The sequence below is a fragment of the Geospiza fortis genome, unplaced genomic scaffold, assembly GCF_000277835.1.
Source record: "Geospiza fortis unplaced genomic scaffold, GeoFor_1.0 scaffold241, whole genome shotgun sequence".
Classification (NCBI taxonomy): domain Eukaryota; kingdom Metazoa; phylum Chordata; class Aves; order Passeriformes; family Thraupidae; genus Geospiza; species Geospiza fortis.
In genome coordinates, this window is record NW_005054491.1 from 160,786 (window position 1) to 185,514 (window position 24,729).

The 24,729-nt window shown below is 40.8% G+C and overlaps 2 protein-coding genes across 2 annotated transcripts in view; one reads left to right on the forward strand and one right to left on the reverse strand.

Annotated features, from left to right (window-relative positions):
• Positions 1-20,217, forward strand: part of LOC102042702 (scaffold attachment factor B1) — a 21,559-nt gene extending 1,342 nt beyond the window's left edge. Inside the window, exons 2-22 of the mRNA XM_031063249.1 lie at positions 440-444; positions 1,142-1,284; positions 2,208-2,272; positions 2,357-2,563; positions 4,816-4,878; positions 5,444-5,471; positions 6,371-6,737; positions 7,167-7,216; positions 10,141-10,241; positions 12,280-12,429; positions 12,525-12,601; positions 13,474-13,613; positions 13,879-13,970; positions 14,321-14,427; positions 15,252-15,545; positions 16,851-16,988; positions 17,472-17,514; positions 18,358-18,479; positions 19,321-19,433; positions 19,547-19,598; positions 19,853-20,217. Of these exons, the coding sequence (XP_030919109.1) occupies positions 440-444; positions 1,142-1,284; positions 2,208-2,272; positions 2,357-2,563; positions 4,816-4,878; positions 5,444-5,471; positions 6,371-6,737; positions 7,167-7,216; positions 10,141-10,241; positions 12,280-12,429; positions 12,525-12,601; positions 13,474-13,613; positions 13,879-13,970; positions 14,321-14,427; positions 15,252-15,545; positions 16,851-16,988; positions 17,472-17,514; positions 18,358-18,479; positions 19,321-19,433; positions 19,547-19,598; positions 19,853-19,982 (2,487 nt within the window). The 3' untranslated portion in view covers positions 19,983-20,217. The remainder of the gene's footprint in view (positions 1-439; positions 445-1,141; positions 1,285-2,207; positions 2,273-2,356; positions 2,564-4,815; positions 4,879-5,443; positions 5,472-6,370; positions 6,738-7,166; positions 7,217-10,140; positions 10,242-12,279; positions 12,430-12,524; positions 12,602-13,473; positions 13,614-13,878; positions 13,971-14,320; positions 14,428-15,251; positions 15,546-16,850; positions 16,989-17,471; positions 17,515-18,357; positions 18,480-19,320; positions 19,434-19,546; positions 19,599-19,852) is intronic.
• Positions 20,218-22,176: 1,959 nt separating this feature from the next.
• MICOS13 (mitochondrial contact site and cristae organizing system subunit 13) lies at positions 22,177-24,557 on the reverse strand. Its single transcript, XM_005428559.2, has 4 exons — positions 24,552-24,557; positions 23,635-23,823; positions 22,835-22,886; positions 22,177-22,371 (listed from the first exon to the last, which is right to left on the reverse strand). The coding sequence occupies exons 1-4, from the start codon at positions 24,555-24,557 to the stop codon at positions 22,274-22,276; spliced, it is 345 nt and encodes a 114-aa protein (XP_005428616.1). The 3' UTR covers positions 22,177-22,273.
• Positions 24,558-24,729: the final 172 nt, after the last annotated feature.

A 24,729-nucleotide genomic window follows, 5' to 3' on the forward strand; every position in this document is an offset into this window, starting at 1 on the left:
CGGGGGAGGGCGAGGCGCGGGGGGGGAAGCGGGGGGGGAGGGCGGCGTGCGGCCATCCGGGTCCTTTGTCTGTGGCGCTCTCGGCGCGTGCGCGCTCGGGCCCGGGGCGCTGAGGGGAGCGGGGCTCCGCTGCTGCCGCCGGGGACCCGCGGGGGGGTGTCGGGCACCGCGGTGTCTCCTTTGCTGCCGCTGCTGCAGAGCCGCTGCCTTTGCGCTGTTTCACGGCACTCCTCTGTGGTGTGGGCGCCTGTTCCTCCATCGCAGCTCCGAGCGCGGCTCGGGTTGCAGTGGGTGCAATGTGAGATGGCCTCAGCCTGCCCGTCACCGCCTGACCCCGGTGTCCGCGCGTCCTTCCCCGCTTTACTCTCCCGTTGCCCCGACACACACACACGGGCCTCTTCCCCGTACCCGATCTCCTCTTTCTCTGTGCCGTTTGCAGAATCGGTAAGCTGGGAAGGAATCGCACTGGGTTATCTGCTCCAGCAGGGTTTGGTCCTAGAACCCATGGTACAGGACTTCGTCCTGAATATGTCAAGTGAGAGAGACTCCACACCCTCTCTGGGCAATCTATTCCACTGCATGCTTACTTGCACTGTAAAGAATTTTATGCTCCTATTGAGGTGGAACTTTCTGTGCATCAGTTTCTGCCCTGATGCTTGGCACCACTACACTTGACCCTATTCCATTTCTCTGACCTCTCTGGAATGTATTCCCACAGATTTCCATGAGGCCAGAACAGCATGGTCAGCCTTGCCTTTTTATGGGTTCTAACAAGCCTGTTTTTTTGAGAAAAAACTCATTCACCTGAGCTCCTGTGAGAGTCTCTCCCGGTTTTATACTGTTAATGTGTTAATCTGCAGAGCGGGGAGCTTTGCTCCCCAGCTGTAGCTTGGTTTGCCTGTGGGGATGTGTTGCTCCCTATTATTTAGCATTTCTGACAGGTGATACAGCTGTATGACCTGAGCTAGGGAGGGACACCAGTGTTTCTCTCTGAAAAATCCTAAAAAACGCAGTTGTGGTTAAACCCTGGCAGGAAGCCAAGCACCACATAACTGTGTTATCAGCACTGTTATCAGCACAAACTCCAACCACAGCCCCATCAGCTGCTGTGAAGAGAATTAACTGCCCCATCCCAAGCCAGTACAAATGCACAGCAGCAAATAATACAGCAAATATCATCCTGCTGTCTCCAACAGGCCATTGAGGAGGAAGGAGGAGATCCTGATGAAATTCCTGTGGCCTCAGAGCTGACCACAAAGAGAATGCCAAAAAGAACTAGCAAAGGTACAGTGTCTGGACACTTCACTGTTTGCATGGTGCTAGAACTTTGCATGCAAACTTGTTTTCTGCTGTTAAATTAGTTTAATTTGAAAAAAAATTGCTTTTTACCTTGTGGAAAACGGCAAAACTCTCTTGCATTAATGAGCAATAACAACTTTAAACCTGTGTTTTATTAGGAAGTTTTGAAACTTGAAGATGAAACTGTAAATTGCAGGTGTTTCTGTATTTGTGACCATGAGTAGAATTGTGTCAGGTACAGGGCAAGCAGCTGCAGCCTAAGCTCCATGGAAAGCCTCTATAATTTGAAAGCTATCACTATATTTAACTATATGTTGCTTCAAAATATTAGATGTTGTATATGGCATTTTACACGCGGCTTACTTCAGTTGCTGATAACTCCTACAGTTCTTAAAAATACTTTCTGATGAGAAACAGATTATTAAGCTGCTTTTTTAAAGACAGAGAGGCTAAAAATAGAAAAAGAGCTGTTGTCTTTGAGTAGCAGTGTAAGATGGAGGTGACAGATGTGCACAAATGTGATTTGTATGTCCAAGATCTTGAAAGTGAGCACTAATTCTTAAATCCGTTTAATTAAAGGAGGTGTTTTCATAACAATCTTAAGGTGTTACTTTTAAATGGATTACCCAGAGGCTGTTGTGTCTTTTTAGGAATTGAAGTGTTGTGCAATGAGACTGTAGCTTTAGAAAAATACTGTAGCATTAAAAAAAAAAAAAAATTACTGGTGGTAGTTGGTGCTCCTGCTGTTTGCTTTTATGGGGTTGCATGGGGACCTCAGTTACATCTATACAGATCCAGACTTCTGGATCAGCCTCTTCAGGATTACTTTTTGTAACAGATAATTCACCAAAGCTTAAACATAGTACAAAACATAGTGCTACATCTCACTGCAGTGATACTGTTTTTAGGAAGAAAGCCAGAAGAAGAAGGTGTGGAAGACAATGGTCTAGAAGAAAACTCTAGAGATGGGCAGGTAAGTGAAATGATGCTTGCAATTACTAAGAATGTGCATTGTGTAACCTGCAATAAACACACATTTACCCTTTTCTCTCTGTAGGAGGATATTGAAGCAAATCTGGACACCTTGCAGGATATTGACATGATGGATATTAGTGTGTTAGATGAAGCTGAAATAGATAACAGCAGTGCTGTAGACTGTGGGGAAGATTACAGTCCTGACAATATTCTTGATTCTCTGTCTGATAACAAAGATAATGTCGAAGCAGAAATGAAAGAGCTTCCTGATCAGCTAACAGAAAATGAGGTGAGTGAGTAAAGGTCTGTGTAATTTTTCAGAAGGTATTTGATAGAGATATGGGCACATGAAGAAGGTATTTCAGTCCAGTAGAATATAGGAGATGAATGTGATCTGGTTTCTATTTCCCATTCACAGCTCTCATGTCCTACTCTTATAAATGGTAAATATTCTTGAGGCTTGAAATGTTCTCAGTAGACAAGTCACCATCTTCCTTACCTTACAGCTTTGCTTGCTGTGAAAAGAGCCTGGAATTGAAAATGCTTATTAGTTTCTGTATTTCCTCTTCTGTCTGTATGTTATATGTGTTAAAGTGTATATGTGCATACACCTAGGCACTTATATATATGGGGAGAGAGAAAAATAAATTTTCAACTCAGGTAATTTGGATATCTTTTCTGCAGAAATAATGCTCTGGTTTAAGGAAGCTGTGTTGTTCTGTTTTCTCACAGAGAGTGATACAACAAGAACTTCCTATGTTGCCCTGTTCTGACATTGTCAGGCTTTTATTTGGTTTTGAGAGCAGCTTGCAATATCATTTGCAGACAGCATAGGATTATCCACGTGTCACATTCACTCCCCAAATATTATCCTTCTTGGATCCTTGTGGGTTTTGTTTTCTTAATTTCTTTTAGGTTGTTCGCTCGTTGAACAGAACACATTCTTTCTTTGGCGTCTGCATATCTGCTTCAATTCTTCTCATTTACCTTCTGTCACCTGAAAAGGGAGATTTTCTCAAAGCCTTTGTGTTTGATTGGTCTGTCAGTGCCACAGGAAAGCCAGGACCCTTGGGCCCACAAAGTGTCAGCATCCTGTTCTGGGCACCCTTCACTGGGAGTGCCCTGGACCAGAGAGTGGTTCCAGTGCCCTGGGGAGGGTCACACAGTCACAGACCCCTGTCCCAGCTCTCCTCAGCTGAGTGTTTTACTCACTGCAGGCACTGGTGGTGTGCCCTTGAAGGACTCACACTGATCCCTTTATGGAATAACAGCATTAATATAATAGAAAATTACAACAGGTTACGGTTCCAGGATTGCTGGTGGTGTAATGTCTGTCTGCAAAACAAGCCCACCATATTAACCAGCTTTAATTCCTAACAGAAGCTGGCTGGAGTTCATCATTCATCACACTTATACAATTCTTACCCACCAGACATCCCTGAAGGGGAAAAGACAGGTTCAGACTGTGGCAGTGGAACCTTCCTTAACTTCTCCCCACTTTTAACTTATTTTTATACTATTTTTACATTTAGGTGGAGCTTGTGTGACTCTGGTTTTACATCAGTGAGGGTGTTCATGCCTTGGAGGTGGGTGACATCAGTGTGACATCTGAGGTGACCCTTGGCACAGAGCTGGAAGGGGAAAAGACAGGTTCAGACTGTGGCAGTGGAACCTTCCTTAACTTCTCCCCACTTTTAACTTATTTTTATACTATTTTTACATTTAGGTGGAGCTTGTGTGACTCTGGTTTTACATCAGTGAGGGTGTTCATGCCTTGGAGGTGGGTGACATCAGTGTGACATCTGAGGTGACCCTTGGCACAGAGCTGTGCATTCTGCTGGGTCAGCAACAAGAAATCTTCTGTTTTTCCTTTGGCTGACAGCTGCTCTGTGGCTTAGCAGCTGCAATTTACCACTGAGTCCCCCCCTCTTGCAGGGATTTCAGCAGAGCCTGGCTGTGGTGTCTGCACCCCAACAGACCAAACAAACAAACAAACACAAAGGCTTGGAGAGAATCTTCCCTTTCATGGGACTAAACACAGAGTGGCAACAGCATCCCCTTCACCTGAAAGGCAATTCTGTGATATTCTGTAAATTAACCTCATGTAATGGATGAGTTCTGGTTGCATCTTACCCTCAGCTCTTTAAAGAAAAAATATTTTTGGGGTATGTTTTTAGTTTGGAAGAGTGTAAACCTAAGTCAGCTTCATTTCTAACTTGTTTTCTTCATTTAGAAACTAAAGTTAAAAAGTAGGAAAGTGAAAAAACATGTTCAGTAACCACAGAAATGTGAGATAAAGACTCTAAGAATAACTTTGAAATAGAAAATGTCCTGTTGAAATTAAAATGAAAAGTAATTGGAGAAAGAGATTTAAATATCAGGTATGTTTACATGTTGCTCCTCATTTCTGGGTCACACTCTGAAGTATCAATTGAGATTAAAATATTTTTGGTTTTCTTGAAAGGGAAAATTAAGTACAGGTGTATTCTCCTTAAGCTACTTTTGGTAAGAAATACTTTCATTCCTTTCTTACTCTTTTAGGAAGATTATGATGAAATTGAAAACAATTTAGAAGTCTCGTCTTCAGATTTAATTGAAATGAAGGTAAACTGAAAATGTAGCTGTATTTCATAGCTGTATGTTGTATTATTAATATTTACTGAGTTCTCATACTGCAAAAAAGAAAATGTGACCATAACATGAAATTGTAACAGAATCCAAGACCTTGCTCAGCACAGTATGTGAATTGAGGGTGCTCTGTGGTTTTTTCCCTACTTTTCAGTCGGCTCTCAAGATTTCCTTCACTTTATGGCAGATAAAAAGGGTCTTGTACTGCTGATTTCTTCTCTCTCCCATGACTATATAAAGTAGCTGGGTTTGTTTTTTACTCTGTAGTTGGAGTGGTGGTACACAAAGATACTTTATTGGTCTCTTTATAATTCAGAGTTATTTGGGAGAATGCAATTACGGCTGATATTTTGATGTGGCTTTAATGTGCCTACTTCTATAAAATACTTCTTTCCAGTGGATGGTGAAAAAAAAGAGTTAAATGTGATAGATGAATTTGTTTAGTTTTCAATGTTGGGATTGAGTAGGGTGTTGTTACTATTCTGTATTAGAAAATACATTTTATAAAATCCTCATTCTGTGGTCTTTTTTTCCTAAACAGAAAATGGAGAAGCTACACTTGGAGCCAGGTACTGTTAAAGAAAAACATATTCCTGTCTTTTCAACTAATACTTTTTAAACCATTAACTATTAAAAAACCCAAGCAAACAAACATAATTTGCACTATTTTTATAATGGACAATCCAGATCATGCAGGGTCATAGAGATTGGAAACCCAATCATATCCCCAGATCTGTGAAGTGATGCTTGAAATACTTCCAGTGAAATGAAATGGTTTAAAAACCTGTTAAACTACATAAGTGGATTTAGAGAAGTTTAATCACAGTTATAAAAGCTAAATATTCTACTTGTAAACAGATCTTGTGATATTGCACACACCTTAACTCTGTTACTATGTAGAGAGCAGTGAAAGCAGTAAAAAGATATTGTAGGGCATTAAAATGTAAAGATTAGTTACTGGATACAGAAGAAAGAAGAGAGTTTCTTCATGGAAATTTCATACAGATACTTTTCCCTTTCTGGACTGCAAACACACTCATGCACCATCAGAAGATGCCCAGTTCTCATGTTGGACTGTCTCTGCTAAAAGAATTTCACAGAAATTTAAAAATTGAACTCTCAGTGCCTTGATACGTTCAGTTAAGCATCTCGGACTCTGGAAGCTAACTAGAGAAGAAACAGAGCTGAACGATTTGCTGAAGAATATGAAGGCTGAGCCCGAAGTTTTTGGTTAAATCTGTGGGGGCATTTTTCTTGGCTGTTGAGGTGCTAGGGCTGATTTGTCAGGGTGTGAGAGAGCAGTTAGCGTGGTAGGCGTAACACTGTGTACACTAGGGTTTTCCAATCTCTGTGTAGCTTAGCAGTTCTCTTGGTGTTAGTGTGGCAGCCATGCCAGTTCCACATTTGTGATTGCTGTATTTCCCTGGTGATTAAATCTTGTGCCATTCTATTCCTGTTAAATCCGTAGAAAATGAGAAAATACTCGACATTTTGGGGGAAACTTGTAAATCTGAGCTACTTAACGAAGAACCTCCCGAAGCGGAGCGGCCGCGTGCGCAGGAAGCCAGTAACGCGGGGCCAGGCAAGAGGCTGGCCCCCGAGGAAGAGGCCCCGGACTCTGAAGGTGTAGTGGTAGAGACCCTAAGCGATCAGAGTAGCAAACGCTCCCAAGGCCTGGAAGCCTCTAGTGGGGAGACAGCGGAGAAAGGCGCAGGTGCCGAAGCCAGAGATAGCAAAGAAGATGGCAAGAGAGCAGAAGACAAAGCTAATTCTGAGGAATCTTCCCCTGCCACTAAAGAGTCCTCAGCCAGTGAGGGCGGTGATCAGAAAAAGAGGTTTGTTTTTTCTCCGTTCTAGACCAGATGCTATCTTTTATCATTGGTCCTTAAGTGATGCGAATAAGCTGTTTCCTTCAATTGGCCTCCGAGACTGATGAAATTGTAGCCTATTCCTAAAGGTCTCTTTTATTTCTCCATGTGCAGATATTTTTATTTTTTTTAAACGCAGTGGGTTTGATTTCTTTCCTTCATCAACCTTCAAAGGTTGTTTTCCCAAATTACTCTTATTTGTAATCATCTTCTTAATGTAAGTCTGTTTAAGAATCTGACTTCGTTATTTCTTGTCAGATTTCTTAAATCCAGTATACAAAGGTGTGTTTTCATTTGCAACATATTTTCTGGTAGGTATTTAATTTTAGCTTTTTTCATAGTTTATATTTAGTCACTTTTCTTTCTGACTTGAGTAATGTGGTGTTTTGTCTTTAGCCCTGTTGAGGAGGACAGAGATACAAAGATAATCTCAAAGGATGAGAAAGGTATGTTTGTTTTCAGATGTGAAATTTCAATGATTGCTTAGATGGCAGTTTGTCTTGGATGGGTTATTTCAGTAGAAATTGATTGCAATCTATGCAGTTGTTAATTAGCATAAATTCACCTCTTTCTGCATTTTCTTAGTAATGTCGAAATAAGCATTTTCCTTTTATGCATTTTTTCAGGACATGTGCATTGCACTGTTGTGTTTGTATCTTGATTTTTAAAGGTCAATGTTAATACATGGCAATTATGGTTTTTTGGCACTGGAGATGCCCACTAACAGCTGTTAGCAACCTTTTTCAGTTGTTTGCTTTATTATACACTTGAATTCTTCTTCCCATTTTCTGTTTTGCTGAAGTAATTTGGGATCAGTATTCACATATTTAAATGCCATAAATATTATAGCTTTATGTTGCCTTGAAATTATATTGATTTGATTAAATTTCTGTCCACGCAGATCCTATCTGTGGTGCAAATAGGCATCGTAAACAAGAAGAATATATTTTAATCAGTGTCAGATGCCTTCATTTTTCTTGCTTTTAATGCACCAGGCAGCTGAGTCTTTGCAGCTCTGTTCTCTTACATGTTGCTGGCAGGTAGTTCAACACTTTAAAATATGGAAGTTCCAGCAATTCCTATAAAAATCAAGAAGCTCATTGTGAGGTCTGACTGCCAGCTGGACAGGAGGAATTGGATTGGTTTTAATTGGGTTTTACAACCCAGACTCACCTCCCTGTCAGCTGCTTTTTCCAAGATCCTGGGTTATACCTGTTTGCACAAGCTGCGGGACCTCCCTTGTTAGGGTCAATTTTCCTCTTGCTTCCAGTCTGTAATCTCGAGTTCTCTCACTTCAGAACATTTTAAGGAGTTTTCTGTGCATGCTGTCCTTTACCTAAGGACTTGAGTGTATTATTTTTGTGGACTGAGAACACCCTTCCTTGAGTTTGCTTTCAGAGCAGCCTTCAGGAATTTGGGTGTCTGAAACCACCTTGCTCCTGCACCCCTCTCTCCAATGGATGTGCTGTGTTCCACATCTGTTTTATTCATGTTCTGGCTTTGTGAACAGCAGTGAGAGGGAGCTGCTTGACTGTGTAACATTCTCTGCATGCAGAGCAAAGAGACTGAGCCAGAAGGAACCTAAAATAGTATGTACAAGTCAGGTCTGACTCATACATTGCTATTAGCCCACTTGTATGAAAGGGTTTTATTTAGGATGAAGAGTTTTCCATATTCCATGCAATAATTCTGAAAACTGTGTCAATAAGAGTGCAGAAAAATAAATTTATGAGCTCACCCTGGTGGGTTTGGCTTTCAATGGATGCACATCTGATAGATTTCTCCAGTGTTGATGGTTGGCTCCCAATACCTGCATTGTTTTTGGTTCAAAGTTAAATATTTTCAAGTCCCTGTATATCTGTGTCTTAAAAGTGCAGAACCATTGCAGGAGCACTTTTTTAAGTCTTGTGGGAGGGCAAAACCTGACATTATGACTGATCAATCCTTAATCAAAAAGGACATTAACATAGTTTTAAAAATCTTTTAAAAATGCATTGGTAAAAAAGTAGAAAAGAGAAAAATGAGCACTTTCTTCAGGATTCTGGTGCCAGAGTAACTACAGACAGAAATTTTTAAATTGTAGGAATGTGTGGAATAAATGCATCAAAGCCTTTGGCTCAGCTTTTTAAAACACCAGGACAATGCATCTCCCACGTGTTTGTGTCCATGCACTTCTGTGATAAATGATGGCACAAGTGTGCTCACCTTTGTACAGAAAAAAACACCTCTGTTTGGGTATTTTGTAAGAGATTGATACAAATCACTGCATCCCTCACTAGGAAACCAGTTTAAATATTAATTTAATCAATAAATATAAATTTAATGGTAATATGAATTTAATATTACTATGTTCTCAGTTACTTGTGCCAGTGGCTGAAATTATCAGGTTGTAAAAGATGGAAATACACCCAAATAAAATAGCATTTTGGAAAGGTTCTGGGAAAAAAATACTTCTGTAAAATTCCATATATCACCAAAAAACCCCAAACCAGAAGCATGGAAGCAGGGAGCTGAAGTGAAACCCATTCACTGAGGCCTTGGAGCTGCCCAGACTGACAGAAGGACAGTACAGACATTTCAGAGGAGACTGGAAACAGAATCCTTGTGTGAGTGCTTCATGCAAACACTGAACCTTGGCCTTCAGTTCACTCTTTCATCACTTCATGGTGGGTGTTCAGACTTGGCAAGTTCATCAGCATTTATTAAATCACCTTTGTAGCTGAGCTGCAGAATTTGCCAGGGGTGTTCTGGAATTCTTGCATGGTTTAAGCAGGCCAGGTCTACTTTCCTAAATTCCTAGGCCAGGTCTTTCTTAACTTCAGTTGAGGTCAGTCTGAATCCCAGCTGTGGATCTGTGTGGGCAAAACCAGAAATTCCCTTGATTTCTTGTGGTGAATGGCTTTCCTTGAGAGGAATTCTGCATTCTATCAGCATTCCCTTGGAGTTAAGATAAAAATGAGATAAGATAAAAATCAGTTAATATAAAAAGACATGAGCACATGTAGGGTGCAGACACGGTTCCCACAACTCTTCTGTAAGTTACTGGGATCTATCCTGGCATGTTTTGAAGGGCCTCATTAATTCAGAGGTGCCCTAATCCAGTTGCTTTCTTAAAGAATGATCTAAAAATCTTCTGTGTCAAAACTCATAGTTCCACCCAAATTTTTGGACTTGGAATGCTCCTTACCTTCAGCAAAGCAAATCATGGGAGGAGAATATCACACAATGCATTTCACTTGCTCTGTGATTTTAAAAAATCAAAAATTTGTGATCCAGCTCTGTTTTAATTCATGTAAGGATTCAAGTAATTAATCCCAATAATTAGGATTTGGGGTATGTTTTGGTTTTGTCTGTTTGTTTTCCCAACTAGGTCGCAGTGCTAGCAGTTCTGGTAGAAACTTCTGGGTGAGTGGATTGGCTTCCACCACCAGAGCTACAGATCTGAAGAATCTGTTTAGCAAATATGGGAAGGTAAGGGGTTGTTTTTGTTGGTTTGTTTTTATTTTGGTGTGTGGTTTGTTTGCACAAGTTTATTTGAAACTGTTAATAAAGCTTTTAAAACTCTCATCACTGGAAGTACCCAGGAAAGGATTCCAATTACCAAAAATACTGTGGGATATCAAGGAAAAGTACACATTGAATGACTGGAGGTATTTTATTCTGTTGCTTAGAATATATAAAAATAAATATAAAATTCCATTTGTGGTCCTTTATTTGAAATAGTCAGTAACTATGCACACACTTCTGTGCTTCAGTATGGTGTTTTCACCTGCTGAAAATTCACAGGCAACTGTGAATTTAATGCTTATATTAAAGATTTCCTTAGGACTAAGTAAAATATGCAGTAAATGATGAGACTGAATAACTGGGGAATATCTTAGGTATTGCCTCAGTAACTTAAATTTTAATTTATCAGGAGTTGGCAGTTCCTTTGAAAAACACTTGTTTGGGTAGTTTGGGATATAGGGAGGTGGTGTTTGGTTTTGCAGTTGCTGTTAAGGACAGACAAAATGTCAAATCTCCCTATCAGCTGGCAAATTGAAAGAGTTCAGTAATGAGTTGATATCAGAGCCATCAGTAAGGATTTTTGTCAGACCTCTGAAGCCTATTTACAGATTACTGCCAGCAGATTGTAGTAAAAGCAATTTGTGTGTGCTGGCAATCAACCATTGGATGTTTTACTGATGAAAATACTCTGGAACTTAAATATGACTTTACAGATAGGTACAAAAATTGATTCATTGTAGCACAGCTTGGAATTTAAGTGTCATGGGACTGGTAAAACCTTTTAATGCTCCTTGTAATGCAATACTTTGATTTGCTTAGAATTCCATCTGGTAACCTAAAATGTTGGTCATGGAGATGTGCCACAAAACTTTAAATTTAATTAAAAGCTAAACAACAGCCAACCTAGCATTTGGCTCTAGATAGATGTCATGGTACCATTGAGTCATTTAAATAAAATATTGTTATTTTCTTCAGGGTGTTAACAGAGGCAGAGCTTCCTGGAAGTAGATGTACTTGTGCAATAAAGCAAATGCTCAGAAGTAGGTTCTTTATTCAGCTGTGCTTTAAAACATCTCTCCTGAAACATGATTGATTTCTGTATTGCAAAGTGAGCTGTACTGAATATCTGAGCATCAGTAAACACCATTTGTGTGAGCTTTTCAAGCTCTAGTCTTTGAGGAAACTTCATGTTTCTTAAAGATTGCAGATAACATTGTTGATCTGCCTCAGCAGAAACGCATAAACATTTTTTGGAGGGAAGGTGGCACTTAGCAGCTGAGCATTTATGTGGAAATCTGCTTAAAAATTTGTATTGATATTTACTATTTTATACTAAAGCAAAGTGATGTTGTTGATGTAAAGTTAGATGCCTTTTAAATAAATTTTATTGTCACCTGGGGGATCTTTCTCTGGAAAAGAATTAAATCTTTAGCTCCCACCTCTTGGTTCAGCTTTTGTAGAATTCCACTGGTAACAGAAGCATGGTTGGCTCCAAGTATTGCACCTTTTGTATTTGTTAATCTCTCAAAACGAGAACTTTCCTGCCTGGTAGTGGCCGGGAATTAAAAAGAGCAGAATTGGAGCTTGTAGTTGGTGCTGTTAAACCTTGGGGATCTGTCACAGTGAAAGTAATTCCATTTTTTTGCCACTTAGCAGCTGAGCAATAATGTGGAAATTTGCTTTAAAATTTGTGTTGATTTTTACTATTTCATACTAAAGCAAAATGATGTTGTTGATGTAAAGTTAGATGCCTTTTAAATAAATTTTATTGTCAATCTTTAGCTCCCACATCTTGGTTCAGCTTTCGTAGCATTCCACTGGTAACAGAAGCATGGTTGGCTTCAAGCAATGCTCCTTCTGTACTTGTTAATCTCTCAAAACCAGAACTTTCCTGCCTGGTAGTGGCCAGCAATTAAAAAAGCAGAAGTGGAGTTTGTGGTTGGTGCTGTTTAAACTTGGGGATCTGTCACAGGCAAAGTAATTCAAAAATTTTTTTGGGAAGGTGGTGGGGGCCAAGGTGGTGACCAACGCTCGCAGTCCCGGCGCTCGCTGCTACGGCTTTGTCACCATGTCCACAGCTGAGGAGGCCACCAAGTGCATCACCCACCTGCACAAGACAGAGCTGCATGGCAAGATCATTTCTGTGGAAAAAGTGAGTACTGGGCCTCAGAGATGCTGAATTGCCACCAGATTGTGCAAATGATCGAGGCCACATTCTCAGCTGATGATGTGCAAAATAAATTTCAGGCAAAAAATGAACCCGCTGGGAAGAAGACAAGTGAAAAAAAAGAGAGTGAAGCAAAGAGAGAAACAGTCAGTGAGAGGTACTGTGTTAAAAATTCTCCTACAAAAGGTGTTTTGCTATGCTTCAGTCTGTGTTGATGTCAGGGAAAAGTTAAATTGCAGTAAGAATTTCTGAGGAGTACATGGATTTTTTTCAGCTTTTACTACAAAATAGACTTCAGTTGATGTGCAGTGCCTAAATTAAAATGTTTCTATTGTGTGCCTTAAAGTAGGCATTGGAAGGTTGCATTTTCAAGCACACCTTTTAATTAAGCCATATTTGAGGTTTAGTAATGATTGTGGGGCTTTCATGTCTTAAGTGTGTAGGAAAGACCATGTGAGAATTTTGATCTGTGTGTCACTGTTTCCTCATTACCTCGTGTCTCATTGGAATAGGGTTTCCTCCAGGTCCCAGACAGAACAGAATTGTCCAAGATCTGTTCCCAGGTCATGTTCCTCTTGAGCACCATGCTCTTCCTCTCTAGCATTGCTGAAAGAGGCACTGAGAGTGAATTAAACACTGAGAACTTTGCCTTGAATTTTCTTCTTGAGGCATAACTTCTGTTAAATGCTCCTTGCTGAGAATTTTTTGCTGTTATTTCACCCAGTTGCCTGACAAAAATGGTTCATTGTCATGTTGTGTAAGAAATTCTGTGGGCATTAAGCACTTGATGGTGTGAATTTGTATTCATGCTTCCAGTTGAGATCCTGAATTCTGGCCCAGTTTGTTGACTACTGCACAGGATGGTCTGAATATCTTGTTTTATGGTGCAGGCAGTTGTGGAAGGAAATGTTTGGAAATCTAATTATGATTGTTATCACATCAGAGTTCTACTTTGTTGCTGGCATTTCCCTTGAATTTTTTTTTCTCTTAGTCTGTATTAGTCTAATCTGTATCAATATCTATCCACAGACCTGGTGGTGCTAAAAGGGATGAGAAATCTGACCAAAAAGATGATCCTAAAAAGACAGAAGATAAAGATGAAAAGGAAAAAAAAGATAAAGATGACCAGAAGTCTGGTTCATCAGATCAGTCTAAGACTATTAAATCAGGTAATTGGGTTGTTGGTTTTTTTACAGATATGTTGATGTAGGAATATTTAATTGTAGGTAATTCTTTCCAAAGATTCTTAGTTGGAAATCCAGAATGAGTAAGGGGAGATGTTTAACATTAAAAGAGGTGCCTGGATTAGGTGGAGTGAAATAATTGATTCTGAAGAGAGAGTTAAATGCCAATTTTCACATTTTAGAGAGCGTGGTGTAGCAATGAATGGTGTAGGTCATGTAATTTGTTTCTTTCCACTTCTGATTTATTTAGGAAGTAAAGGAACAGAGAGAACAGTAGTCATGGATAAATCCAAAGGAGAACCTGTTATTAGTGTGAAAACATCCACTACATCAAAGGACAGAGTAAGTGATGCTTCTGCATGGGAAACATTTTCCTTAAAAACAGATCCTGAATCCTGCCAGGCTCTCCAACCCACACTTGTCCTGCCAGTTTGTCCAATTAGAATTTCTATAACATAGTTTTAATTAGTAAAAAACCTCTCATTTGGCTGATACAGCACTCAAATCCTGCCAAACAAATGGGGCAAGGTATCACTGTATTAATATATGGTGTCTGTAATGGTAAAAAACAGCTTTTGGAAAAAAGCAGGGACCAAGCTTTGAGATGTGAACTGTACAAATGGAAACAGAGCTCAGAGGATTGTTTGTGATGGTTGTCCTTTAATAAATTAAAGTTTCTCTTTTAAATACAGAGTGTTAAGAGCCAGGACCGCAAATCAGAGAGCAGAGAGAGACAAGGGATTGTCCCCTTTGACAAAATTAAAGCACAGAGGAAAATGAGGGAGGCAGAGCAGCGCCGGTAAGAGCAGCACTGACATTGTTTGGGGTTTTTTCCTTAAATAGATACAATTTTAATTTCTAATAAATTAAAACAGAAAGAGAAAAAGGCCTTCAGTTTCTTTTCCCCACTTGTAATTTTGGTTTCTTTTTGAACTTAATTTAGGTATTTATTTATTTTTGGTGGGGCTCTTTCTTTGTTTTCATATGTTTAATAGGTTTCATGATGTTTAAAGGTGATAATTGCCATCCTTCAAATTCCTTGCTAGAAGTGTGACCTGGATTCCATATTCTCCATACATTACAAAACTTCTATTTCTCACCTAAAAGTAGTCAGATTGAACAGGAGGAAAATGTTTTTGTTATTTTTACTGAGGAGGAAAAAGTTTCTCCCTACTAGTTAAATTCCTGAGCTTTAAATCAGGAATCATTATCCACCATACCATCCTGCCTTTCTTCACAGAAATAAAATATTCTTCACAGATTCATTATTTCAGTATAAGAAATGAACTGTGGGCATTTGGTTTCAGATTTCCTGGATCCTATAGAAGTATTTGTGGGCATTTGGGTTCAGATTCTCCTGACCATACAGAAGTATTTTCTGGGCATTTGGGTTCAGATTTTCCTAACCATATAGAAGTATTTCCCTCTGGGGATGGGTTTTGTGGGAGTCATTTGATCAGTCTCTAAATAAATTTGTGTACTTTGAGTGTCTTCCCTCCACACATGTTAATTTCAAGGAGATGATGCAAGTTTGCAGCCGCTGTAATTTTAATTTTTAGCACTCTTATGGCTTCCTTTCTTTGTTGAAGCATTGCCTGTGTCACTTCTGTCTCTGCTCCACAGCACCCGCGAGCGCCGGGAGCGGCAGCAGCACCTCCAGACCATCCGCGAGCGGGAGGAGAGAGAGAGGCTGGAGATTGCTCGGGAGAGGCTGGAAATCGAAAGGCAGCGCCTGGAACGGGAACGGATGGAGAGGGAGAGGCTGGAGAGGGAAAGGATGCACATCGAGCACGAGAGGAGGAGGGAGCAGGACCGGATCCAGCGCGAGAGGGAGGAGCTGCGGCGCCAGCACGAGCAGCTGCGCTACGAGCAGGAGCGGAGATCTGCCATGAGGAGACCCTATGACATAGATGGCAGGTAAATGTTCTGGTCTCTCTGAGTGCCACTGAGGGAGCCCCAGCCAGCCCCAAAACGGTGAACAGCAGCGGGAGGGCACTTTCTCATGCCCCCAAGGATACCAAAGGCAGCCAGGCTGATCCCCTGCAGCAGAGGAGACGCTGGAACAACGGCAGAAGATGAAGGGGTCGACTCTTAGCAGAGGTTAATCCAAGGTTTATTCTAGGAGCTCTGGAGGAGCCCCTACAGCCTCAGGGGGCTCCTGCTGAGAGCCCCAGGAGAGGTGCCAAGTTTACATTTAAAGGGACGTGGAAACCTAAAGTAGATAACATTTTATTAACCAGTAAGTGACCCTAAGGGATGGATACTGGGAAACAGACATTTAGGATGGGGTATGGGGTAACAGTTGGGGGGTTGACGCCTGGCCTCTGGCTGATCACTTGATATCCTGGACTGAAAGTTCTAGATGGAGGGGATGGGATGCTGAGTGATTGACAGAGAGCCAGGGTGGGGATTTGGGGATGATCTCAGCAAAGGGATTACACAGGTAAAAGGAGGGGGGTACAATCTGGGATAAACCATTTGGGAAAAATACTGGCATACAAAAACAAAACTATTACAAAGTATAAAAACACGCTACAACAGGTAAAGTCACCAAATCCTCATGATGCCAGTGGGAAATGTCACTGCCAGGTTCTGTCTCATCTGCCTGGACTGGAGAAAGCCATACATGTGCTCTCAGCAGTTGTTGGTTGCATTGAGATGGTTGTGTTTAATAGCCCAGGTTTTTCAACGCCATTTTGAACTTAATTTCCCTTCTTTTGGTTTGGAAGTAGGAACAATATCAAAAGGCATTTATTGACTATCAAAGCGACCCCCATGGCAGGGAGAAATGATACAACTGACTCCATTGATATCAGAAGGCTAATTAATTTACTATACTATATTATTCTATACTATATTACACTACATCTAAACTGAATCTGCACAAGCACTCAACTCCACTCAGCTGAACAGAATCTTGTGACTGTCAGCCAACAGTCCAGAGCCACACACATGAATTCAGTTGGTCAATGAATCAAAACACTCACACCAGAATCCAATTACCAATTCCCTTCAGGTGAACAATCTTCCAATTGTATTCCACTTGTGCACAACAAGAGGAGCAGCAATTGTGATAAGAATTGTTTTTTCTTTCTCTGAGGTTCCTCGCTGTGATTCCCAGAAAATATCCTTGGGAAGTCGTGCCTTGCTTTTCTCTGTGAAGAGAAATGCAGCCACAGACATTTATTATCTGGGCTGAAATGAGTCTGTTCTTTCTTTCAGGAGGGATGATCCATACTGGCCAGAAGCAAAACGAATGGCCATGAATGACAGGTACCACTCAGACTTCAGTCGCCAGGATCGCTTCCATGACTTCGATCACAGGGATCGTGGGCGTTACCAGGAGCATTCAATAGACAGGTTGGTGTCTCACCTCCACTGCTGCCTGAGAACAAAATACAAAATATCTTACTTCATGTCACATTTTGCTTCTATACTCTGTGCTTAGTTTGCATTTTATTTTTCAAGTGCTACTTAGTGGCTGTGGAATTTCTCTTCTAAAACCATGAAAAGATTTGTACTGTGCCACGAGTTAAAGCTTCTGGCAGGCTTGGTTCAGAGTGTTTTTCCAATGCTGTTTCACACATTCATAGGATTCTGAAAAATAATATTCTAGGCACCTAGAATTTTAACAAGAATGTTTTGGTTTATACATTAGGACTAACTCTGTTTCCCAGGAATCCAAAATGTGGCACATTTTCCATATATGCTGTTTATGCCTTTTGTGGTTAATATGGCACAATGTGAGAGCAGGATTTTTCATCTGTGTCATTAAATAAATGGATTTTTATAGACTGCTGTGTGTTTTACTATCACAGTCTGATTCTAATTGTATGTTTCTAGGAGAGATGGATCCAGAACAATTATGGGAGATCGGGATGGACAAGTGAGTTGCTTTATAGAGCTACAGAAATATCTTCGCATCTTATAACATGGTTTTCTATAGTGTATGTGTGTCAGGTTACACTTCAGTAATTGAGAATTACATTATATCTACCAAAATATGTTGGAATAATCAGATTATTTTCAATAAGATTAAATTAAATTCAAAGACTTTTTTATTATAAAAGATATAGTTATTCTGATAGAAATCATAACAAGTGAGTTGTGTTAAAATACACTATTCCAAAAGATTGCATAGAAGAGGCAAAGGTACAAAGCACAGATTCACTCTGTGAGGTTACATGGTAATAACAGCTGAAGTGTAGAGATATTTGTGGTTGAAGGCTGGGGGAAAGTCCTTCAGGGCTCATTCAAGCAGTGACAGGTGAATTTTGTGGAGTCATAGAATCCTTAATGGCCTTTACTGTGAGGTTTGGAGGGACCTGGATAGGCTGGAAAGTTGGGCTGATGGGAATATCCTGAAGGTCAAGAGCAGGAAATGCAAAGTCCTGGGCTGATCTTACCAATGTGCATTAATAACTGATGGGAGGATGTGGATGAGATGTAACAAGGTGCCACTCCCGCTGAAAAGACCAGAGTCAGTGAGCACAAACTGGAACACAGTTCCATCTGAAGAGGATTCCAATCCCCTTTAACTGGGAACACTAGAACAGGCTGCATGGAGAGCCTGTGATATCTCTAGCTGGGAAGATCCTCAAAACCTGCTGGGAAAGCCTGGAGCTGGCTGACCATGAGCAGATGTCAGGAGGCCCCTTCCCTCCCAGATGATGGTGAGATGGAGCAGGTACAGCTGTGAGCAGGTGTGTAAGAGCTCTGTCCCTTCCAGCACTACCCAGACGAGCGCCACGGAGGCCCCGACCGGCACTCGCGGGACTCGCGGGAGAGCTGGGGCAGCTACGGCTCCGACAGGAGGATGAGTGAGAGCAGAGGGATCCCCCCACAGTCACGGTTAGTGCTGCAAACACCTCTTCAAAGCACCTCTTCTCCTGCACCTAAGGAGTGTTCCCACATGTCAGAGTTTTTGGAAGATGTTCTTTTTTTTCCAGCTTTCACCAAAGGTGTGTTGGATGGACTGCATATATTTGATGCTTTGTGCATCAAAACATGCACTCACCTGATCTTTTTAATAACTTCACATCTTAAAGTCATAATGCTTTCCATTAATTTCTGTGACAGTGTTTGCAGGGGTCTTAGGATGAGGGAAGAGACGAGAATGTTGACTCCGTGTTTCAGAAGGCTTGATTTATTATTTTATGATATAGATTATATTAAAACTATACTAAAAGAATAGAAGAAAGGATTTCATCAGAAGCCTAGCTAAGAATAGAAAAGGAAAGAATAACAAAGGCTTGTGTCTCGGACAGAGAGTCCAAGCCAGCTGATTGTGATTGGCCATTAATTAGAAACAACCACTTGAGACCAATCACAGATGCACCTGTTGCATTCCACAGCAGCAGATAATCAGTGTTTGTTCCTGAGGCCTCTCAGCTTCTCAGAAAAAATCCTAAGGAAAGGATTTTTCATGTCTGTGACAAATTTTAACTAGCATTCCTATCAAAGCTTGTTATTTTCAGGATAGTGGTTCTCCCCCAATATCTTTTTTATTCATCTTAGTTGGGTTGAGCAGAAAATTTTTTCTGAAATTTTACTTAACAGATAGCAATATAAATACAAGATTCACATGAGCCTTGATAAGACATTTGAGTAAGTTTGTGACTTGGAATAGATTTGTATTTGAATCTATGTGCTCTGGCTCGTGTGAGAAGATGGGAATTCCATGTCTTCGCAGGGATGGACGTGACTGGGGAGATCACAGTCGGAAGTTTGAAGGGCACCAAGATCGTTCCTGGCAGAGCAGCGTGGATGGAGGGATGATAGGACGGGATCATGAGAGATGGCAAGGTATGGCTCTTGCACAGCTCCTTAGCTGTGCTGTGTGAAGAAGAAAATTCAGACATTATCCTTGAAGTCAAACTCTTGCTGTGGATATAAAGGGACCATGTGAACTTTTTTAGGTGGCGGTAGAGGCAGACCTGGCCATGTCATGCATCGTGGAGGCATGTCAGGGTAAGAACTTTAAAAGCAGCAAAGTGTTTGTTTTCCTGTTAAGGGACATTTCTTCTAGCTAAATTGGCAAAGGAAACATTTTATGGGAGTATCAGTTACCTAATTTGTTACTTAAATATCAAGGAATAATTAAATAACCCCATGGTTTTTATGTAATGCAGTTTATGGAAGAATGAAAACAAAAAGAACACCCATTCTAGCAACCTGAGTGTACCAGCATGAGAGAATACTAAAATGTCTGAATCCCTTTGCAGGCGTGGCAGTTTCATGCAGGGTGGCAATCAGAGTCAGATCATGCACGGAGGAGGAATGCAAGGAGAAGGATTTGCTGGCCAGGAAAGGGCAAACAGACCGAACGATCCTCGTTTCAACCGTCGCTACTGATTGTGTTTGGTTTTTAATGCAAGGTGGCAAGTGAAACAAATCTGTTACCCCAGGGTTACCATTAATTGTAACTTATGGGCTACTGTAAGTGTAATTTTTTTTAAGCTGCTGCCATTTTATGTCACTCAATCCAATGTGAACTCATTTGTTTTGTAAGGTGTTGTTCATATCCCATTTAAAAATGTTTGTTAATGAAGCATTCCATTTTCCATAAATAAACGCCAGTTTACAGTTACTTGCTTTGTTTCAGCAGTCCCTGTCAAACAGATTTCTTCAGTTTGACATTGTTTCAAAGATGAAGTGTCAAAATGCCTTACAGGTGTCCCTTTGCACTCCCAGAAATAGTGAAATACTGTGTTTTACCTCACAGCTGTCAGCAACCCATGTAACCATGGCCCGTGTGCCACCGTGAGAGAACATTTGTGCATCACAGCTGCCAAAGTTTCAATGCCCTGCCACTGCAAAATTGCCACAGGAGCTTGTAGGGCAAGTGGTGAAGAGTTCTTTTCATCTGGTGTCATGTGCAATATAATGTCTGAAAAAGGAGTTAAATTCTGTGATAGCAGCACAGCTTCTATAAGAGACAGCCCAGAGGTGCTTGTCAGGATCACTTTTTTTAGCTTCTGATAGATCAGGGTAGTCCAAAACTCCCTGATTTTACCTAGCAGTCCAAAATCTCCTTAGAAGCAGCCACTGGCTGTGCTTTGGCATAATTTTGTGTTAAGGAACTGACATGATCAAGATTGGTGCAAATGATCTGTTGCTTTATCATATCCAAGTTGTAATTTGTGTTTGTGCAGACATCTCTGGAGCAACATGACCTTAGCCTTACCCTAAAATGGCTTTTATGATGCCAAGAGGAAAAAAACTTATTTTCATCTGTAGGGTCACTGGGGTTTTTCCATCTTTTGAGAAGAGGTTTTTTTATGAGTTGCATAAAGACATTTTTTCATTCATCAATGGAGAAAGCATATTACAATGATAAAGCTTTGGAGAGCAGTCATCAAAGGGCAAAGAAATGGTACAGAAGCTCCTGAAAAGCATGGAGAACTCAAGTTCTGAGCATAGCAGAGGTGCAGTATCCTGTTTGTACATGCTTTGCTCAAAGTGGTTCCATTTGGTTTGTAGCAAAGCCAGAGAGAGAGGAAAACTCTCTAGATGAATGTCAGGATTTCCTTAGAGAAGGGGGAATAGACCTGGAACCAAAACTGTGCTGCTTCAAGAGCAGTGGACATTGCAAAGTTAGAGAAGAAATGGGACATTAATAGAGGTTATCTGGGTTTTGGGGTGCTGTGAAACATCTGGCACCTGCAGGACACAACTCCAGGGTTTACTGAGCTTGAAGCTTCCATCTGCACCATCAGGTTTAAGAGCTGCTGATGGACCCATCCTTCAGGAATTAACTTAAGCACTTTTTAAAGCCATTTGCATCTTAGCCAAACCCTCTGAAATCTCTGGGCAGTTGGCTTCATCATTTATCTATTTGTTAAAAAAGGAAACAAAACTGCAAATCCTTCTTCATCCTCATGTTCTATATTTGCTTCCTGATTTGAGTAAGGACTCATCCTGCTGTGCCTTGTTCTGCAGCTGTGTTTTGGCACATTCTAAATTACAACAATCCTATCAAAGAGGGTTAAAAAAGCAGAATAATTTTGTAACTTTATTTTACAAGTGATGTCCTCCTTATATTTGCCTGTGAAAAGTGACAGGAGCACCTAAATAATATGTTATACCTTTTGCACCTACTTTATATTGCAGGAAAAAGCAAAACCTGTGACTGAAAAGTGACCTTGTGAAAGTTTCCATCTACATTAAAATGAAAATGTGCACAGTCTGCCAACTGGGGCATGGTGCAAGCTAACAAAAGGTTTCATGCAGATAAACTTTGCTCAGTTACTCTCCCCTGTGTTGTATAATCATCCTAGGCCATATTTTACAGCATCTTTTACTGTTACCTTGGATTTTTAAATTTTTTTAAAACTCTTGTTGGCTTGGTTTAAATTAGATGGCATTTATCTTCAAGATTAATTCAGTTTCAGAATGATCTACTTCATTTCCAAGCTTTAGAACAGAAGCTGTTCTCAGCACATGGCCATCACTTCATCACAAATATCTGTGATTCCTGGAGCCTTGGATCAGTGCTAAGACAAAGCAATTATTCCACTCTGCAGGCTAAAACCAACCCAAATACAAATGAAAGTTCCACCAAAGTCTTTTATTGTAGCCATTACACGGCTGAGCTGCCCTCCAGAGGTGGAGATTGAGAGAATCCTGAATTCTGGAGAACGTGTTCATTTCACAAGATCCTTCACATATTTCCAGCCTTCCACTGTGTATTCACAGGCCCTGCTGGGAGCTGCAGACAAGGCAGACATGACTGTGTGCACTCCTGCAAGCAAAGCAGAGAACAATTACCCCAAAATCATCATTCAAACCAAATTTCCCAATTTCCAACATCACCACTGTAGATCTCTTTAAGCCCTGAGCATTTGTGACACAGAAATTCCAACCTCAGGGTATGTACATGAGCTAAGACAATTACAGGACTGAGCTCAGCTCTTTGTTTAATTCCTGTTTTATTTCTGGCCTTGCCACAGACTCCATGGGTGATGCTGGACATGTCACAGTTATTTGTGGATTGTGTTTCCCCACAATTACATAAAGACTCTTTGCTGCACCATAAAACCTATATATTACTAGGTATTTATAACCTAGTATAGGTATTAATCACTAGGTATTTATAGGTTTGGCCTTCAAACAAAAATGTCCAAAATTCTAATATTAAGAATGCTCATCCCTTCTGAAAAGCCAAAGACTGAGCTCAGACTCAGTTAGTGAGCAATTTATTTTACCTTTATTCCAGGAAGCAGAGAGGGAAAAGTCAATTTTGGGAGTGGATGGGAGCTAGAAAGAAAGTGAGAGACAAAATATCAGCACTTGAGGGATTTCACTTGGAATTCACATCACCTTGGCAAAGCCTCTTGACCTCAGATCTCAAAAATTCTTAGGTGCCTACTCTCCATAAGCCTAAAAGGGACCAGAAGTGATGCTTAAAGTCTGGGTTTTGCTTTTTCCTGCAATATAAAGTAGGTGCAAAAGGTAGCACATACCATTTAGGTGCTCCTGATAAAGCATCTCCATGGCTGTCTCAGTTTATAATTGCTTGTAATACGAAAAATTTTCTCAAACTTTAAGCAAAGGTCTCTTATTTTCTGAGGATTTTTAAAACCAAGAACTACTCACAGAGGAGGAGCCTCTTCAAGCAATTTAAATTCAACTTGAACTGCTAGCAATGTGAAAAATTGGGAGGATAATATTTTCTTTGTTTTTCTTAAAAACAAGCAGGATCCTTCAGAAGAAAACTACACAGTGAAATACCTCCCAGAGCACGTTTGCAGTGCCCCCCTTGACCCTGCATAGACTGCTTACCCCTCTTCTTTGAAATAACACCTATGAGCAATGTCTCTGCCCCAAATTTAGCATTTTATTTGCCTTCCATTTCAATCCTCTTCAAAATATTTGCCATGTGAAACCCAGTTTTAGCAGTAAAACTCCTACCAGCCTCACTGGAATCAGACTATCAGCCTCATATTTTCTCGTCCTGATTCAGAGGAGGTGTTTGTGTTGCAGGGATCACCTGAGCAGCCCTTACCTCCCAGCCCAGATAATCTGTCCACTCCTGGATAGCTGGAGGCAGTGTTTCTTGAGCTTTTTTCAGTGCTTCAGCACCTTCTATGCCACTGCCCAGCAGCCCCTGGTCATATGCCACATACACAGCAGCTCCAGCCAGGCCTCCTTTGACCAGAAACCTGAAAGAATTGAAAGCACAACAGTTCAGTTCCTGTTCTGACCATCAGTGCATCTCTCTCAGTGGTTGTGACTGCCAAAGAAGGTATCAATAAAGAAACCTCATGTCTTACTGTAAGTAAAAATCAGCAGAAAAATGCATATGTTCCTTGCCTTCTCAGGACAACTATTTCCTGTCAGCTCCTTGAAACTACTCCTAATTCACATTTTATCAGTGATGGTTTTCGATATAAAAATGAGAAAGTGTCAAGTTCCTCAAGAGCATGTGCCACTCTTTAAAGCCTGAGAATCACTGGCACATTCCTCTGCTAAAAGCAACTAAAAATTCTGCAGTGGGCAAGCCATCCATGTTAATTCTTCTTGATAAATCTGATATTTATCTAACAAATCTGCCAGACACCAATATCTTGTTAAGCTCATTAGCCCGGTGAACACCTGGCCATGGTGTTTGCATTGCCAAGGCTTTTAAAGTTTCCCTGCATGATGTGCAGTCACCAGTTTTACAGCTGTGATGGCAACCTACAAAAGGGAAGACAGGAAGAGAATATTTGGCATTTATTGGCATTTCTATTAAAAATTAGAGACGGGAGGTGACTGATTTCCCCAGATTTACAGAGAGATGTTTTCCCTTTAAGAAAACAGCAAAAGCTGTACAAGGGGACAACCCAAAACTTGGCAGACAGTGGTACTGCAGTAATAGGACATAGGACAGATACAAGAGAGCTGAGAAGAGAGGACCAATTTTCAAAGTCGCGTATTCACGTGCATTTTGGATAAAAGCGATTTCTCTGCTGAAATGCCCTGCTGGCCCCCAAGGATAGCCTTCTGCCCTGCCTCGCTGTGGGTGTACTGCAGCTCCGAGCTACTCCCGGGTTTATGTTACGTGTCCGTACCCGCAGAGAGCGGCGGGGCCCTCCCGGCCTGTGCAGACAAACCCGGG

What these genes read in the sequence shown, in the direction of transcription:
- MICOS13 (XM_005428559.2), bottom strand. An exon ending in CAGATTATCTGGGCTGGGAG is followed by an intron (nt 22,887 to 23,634) that starts GTAAGGGCTGCT and finishes CTTTCTTTCTAG; the next exon opens with CTCCCATCCACTCCCAAAAT. An exon ending in CTCTGCTTCCTGGAATAAAG is followed by an intron (nt 22,372 to 22,834) that starts GTAAAATAAATT and finishes CTTTGCTTGCAG; the next exon opens with GAGTGCACACAGTCATGTCT.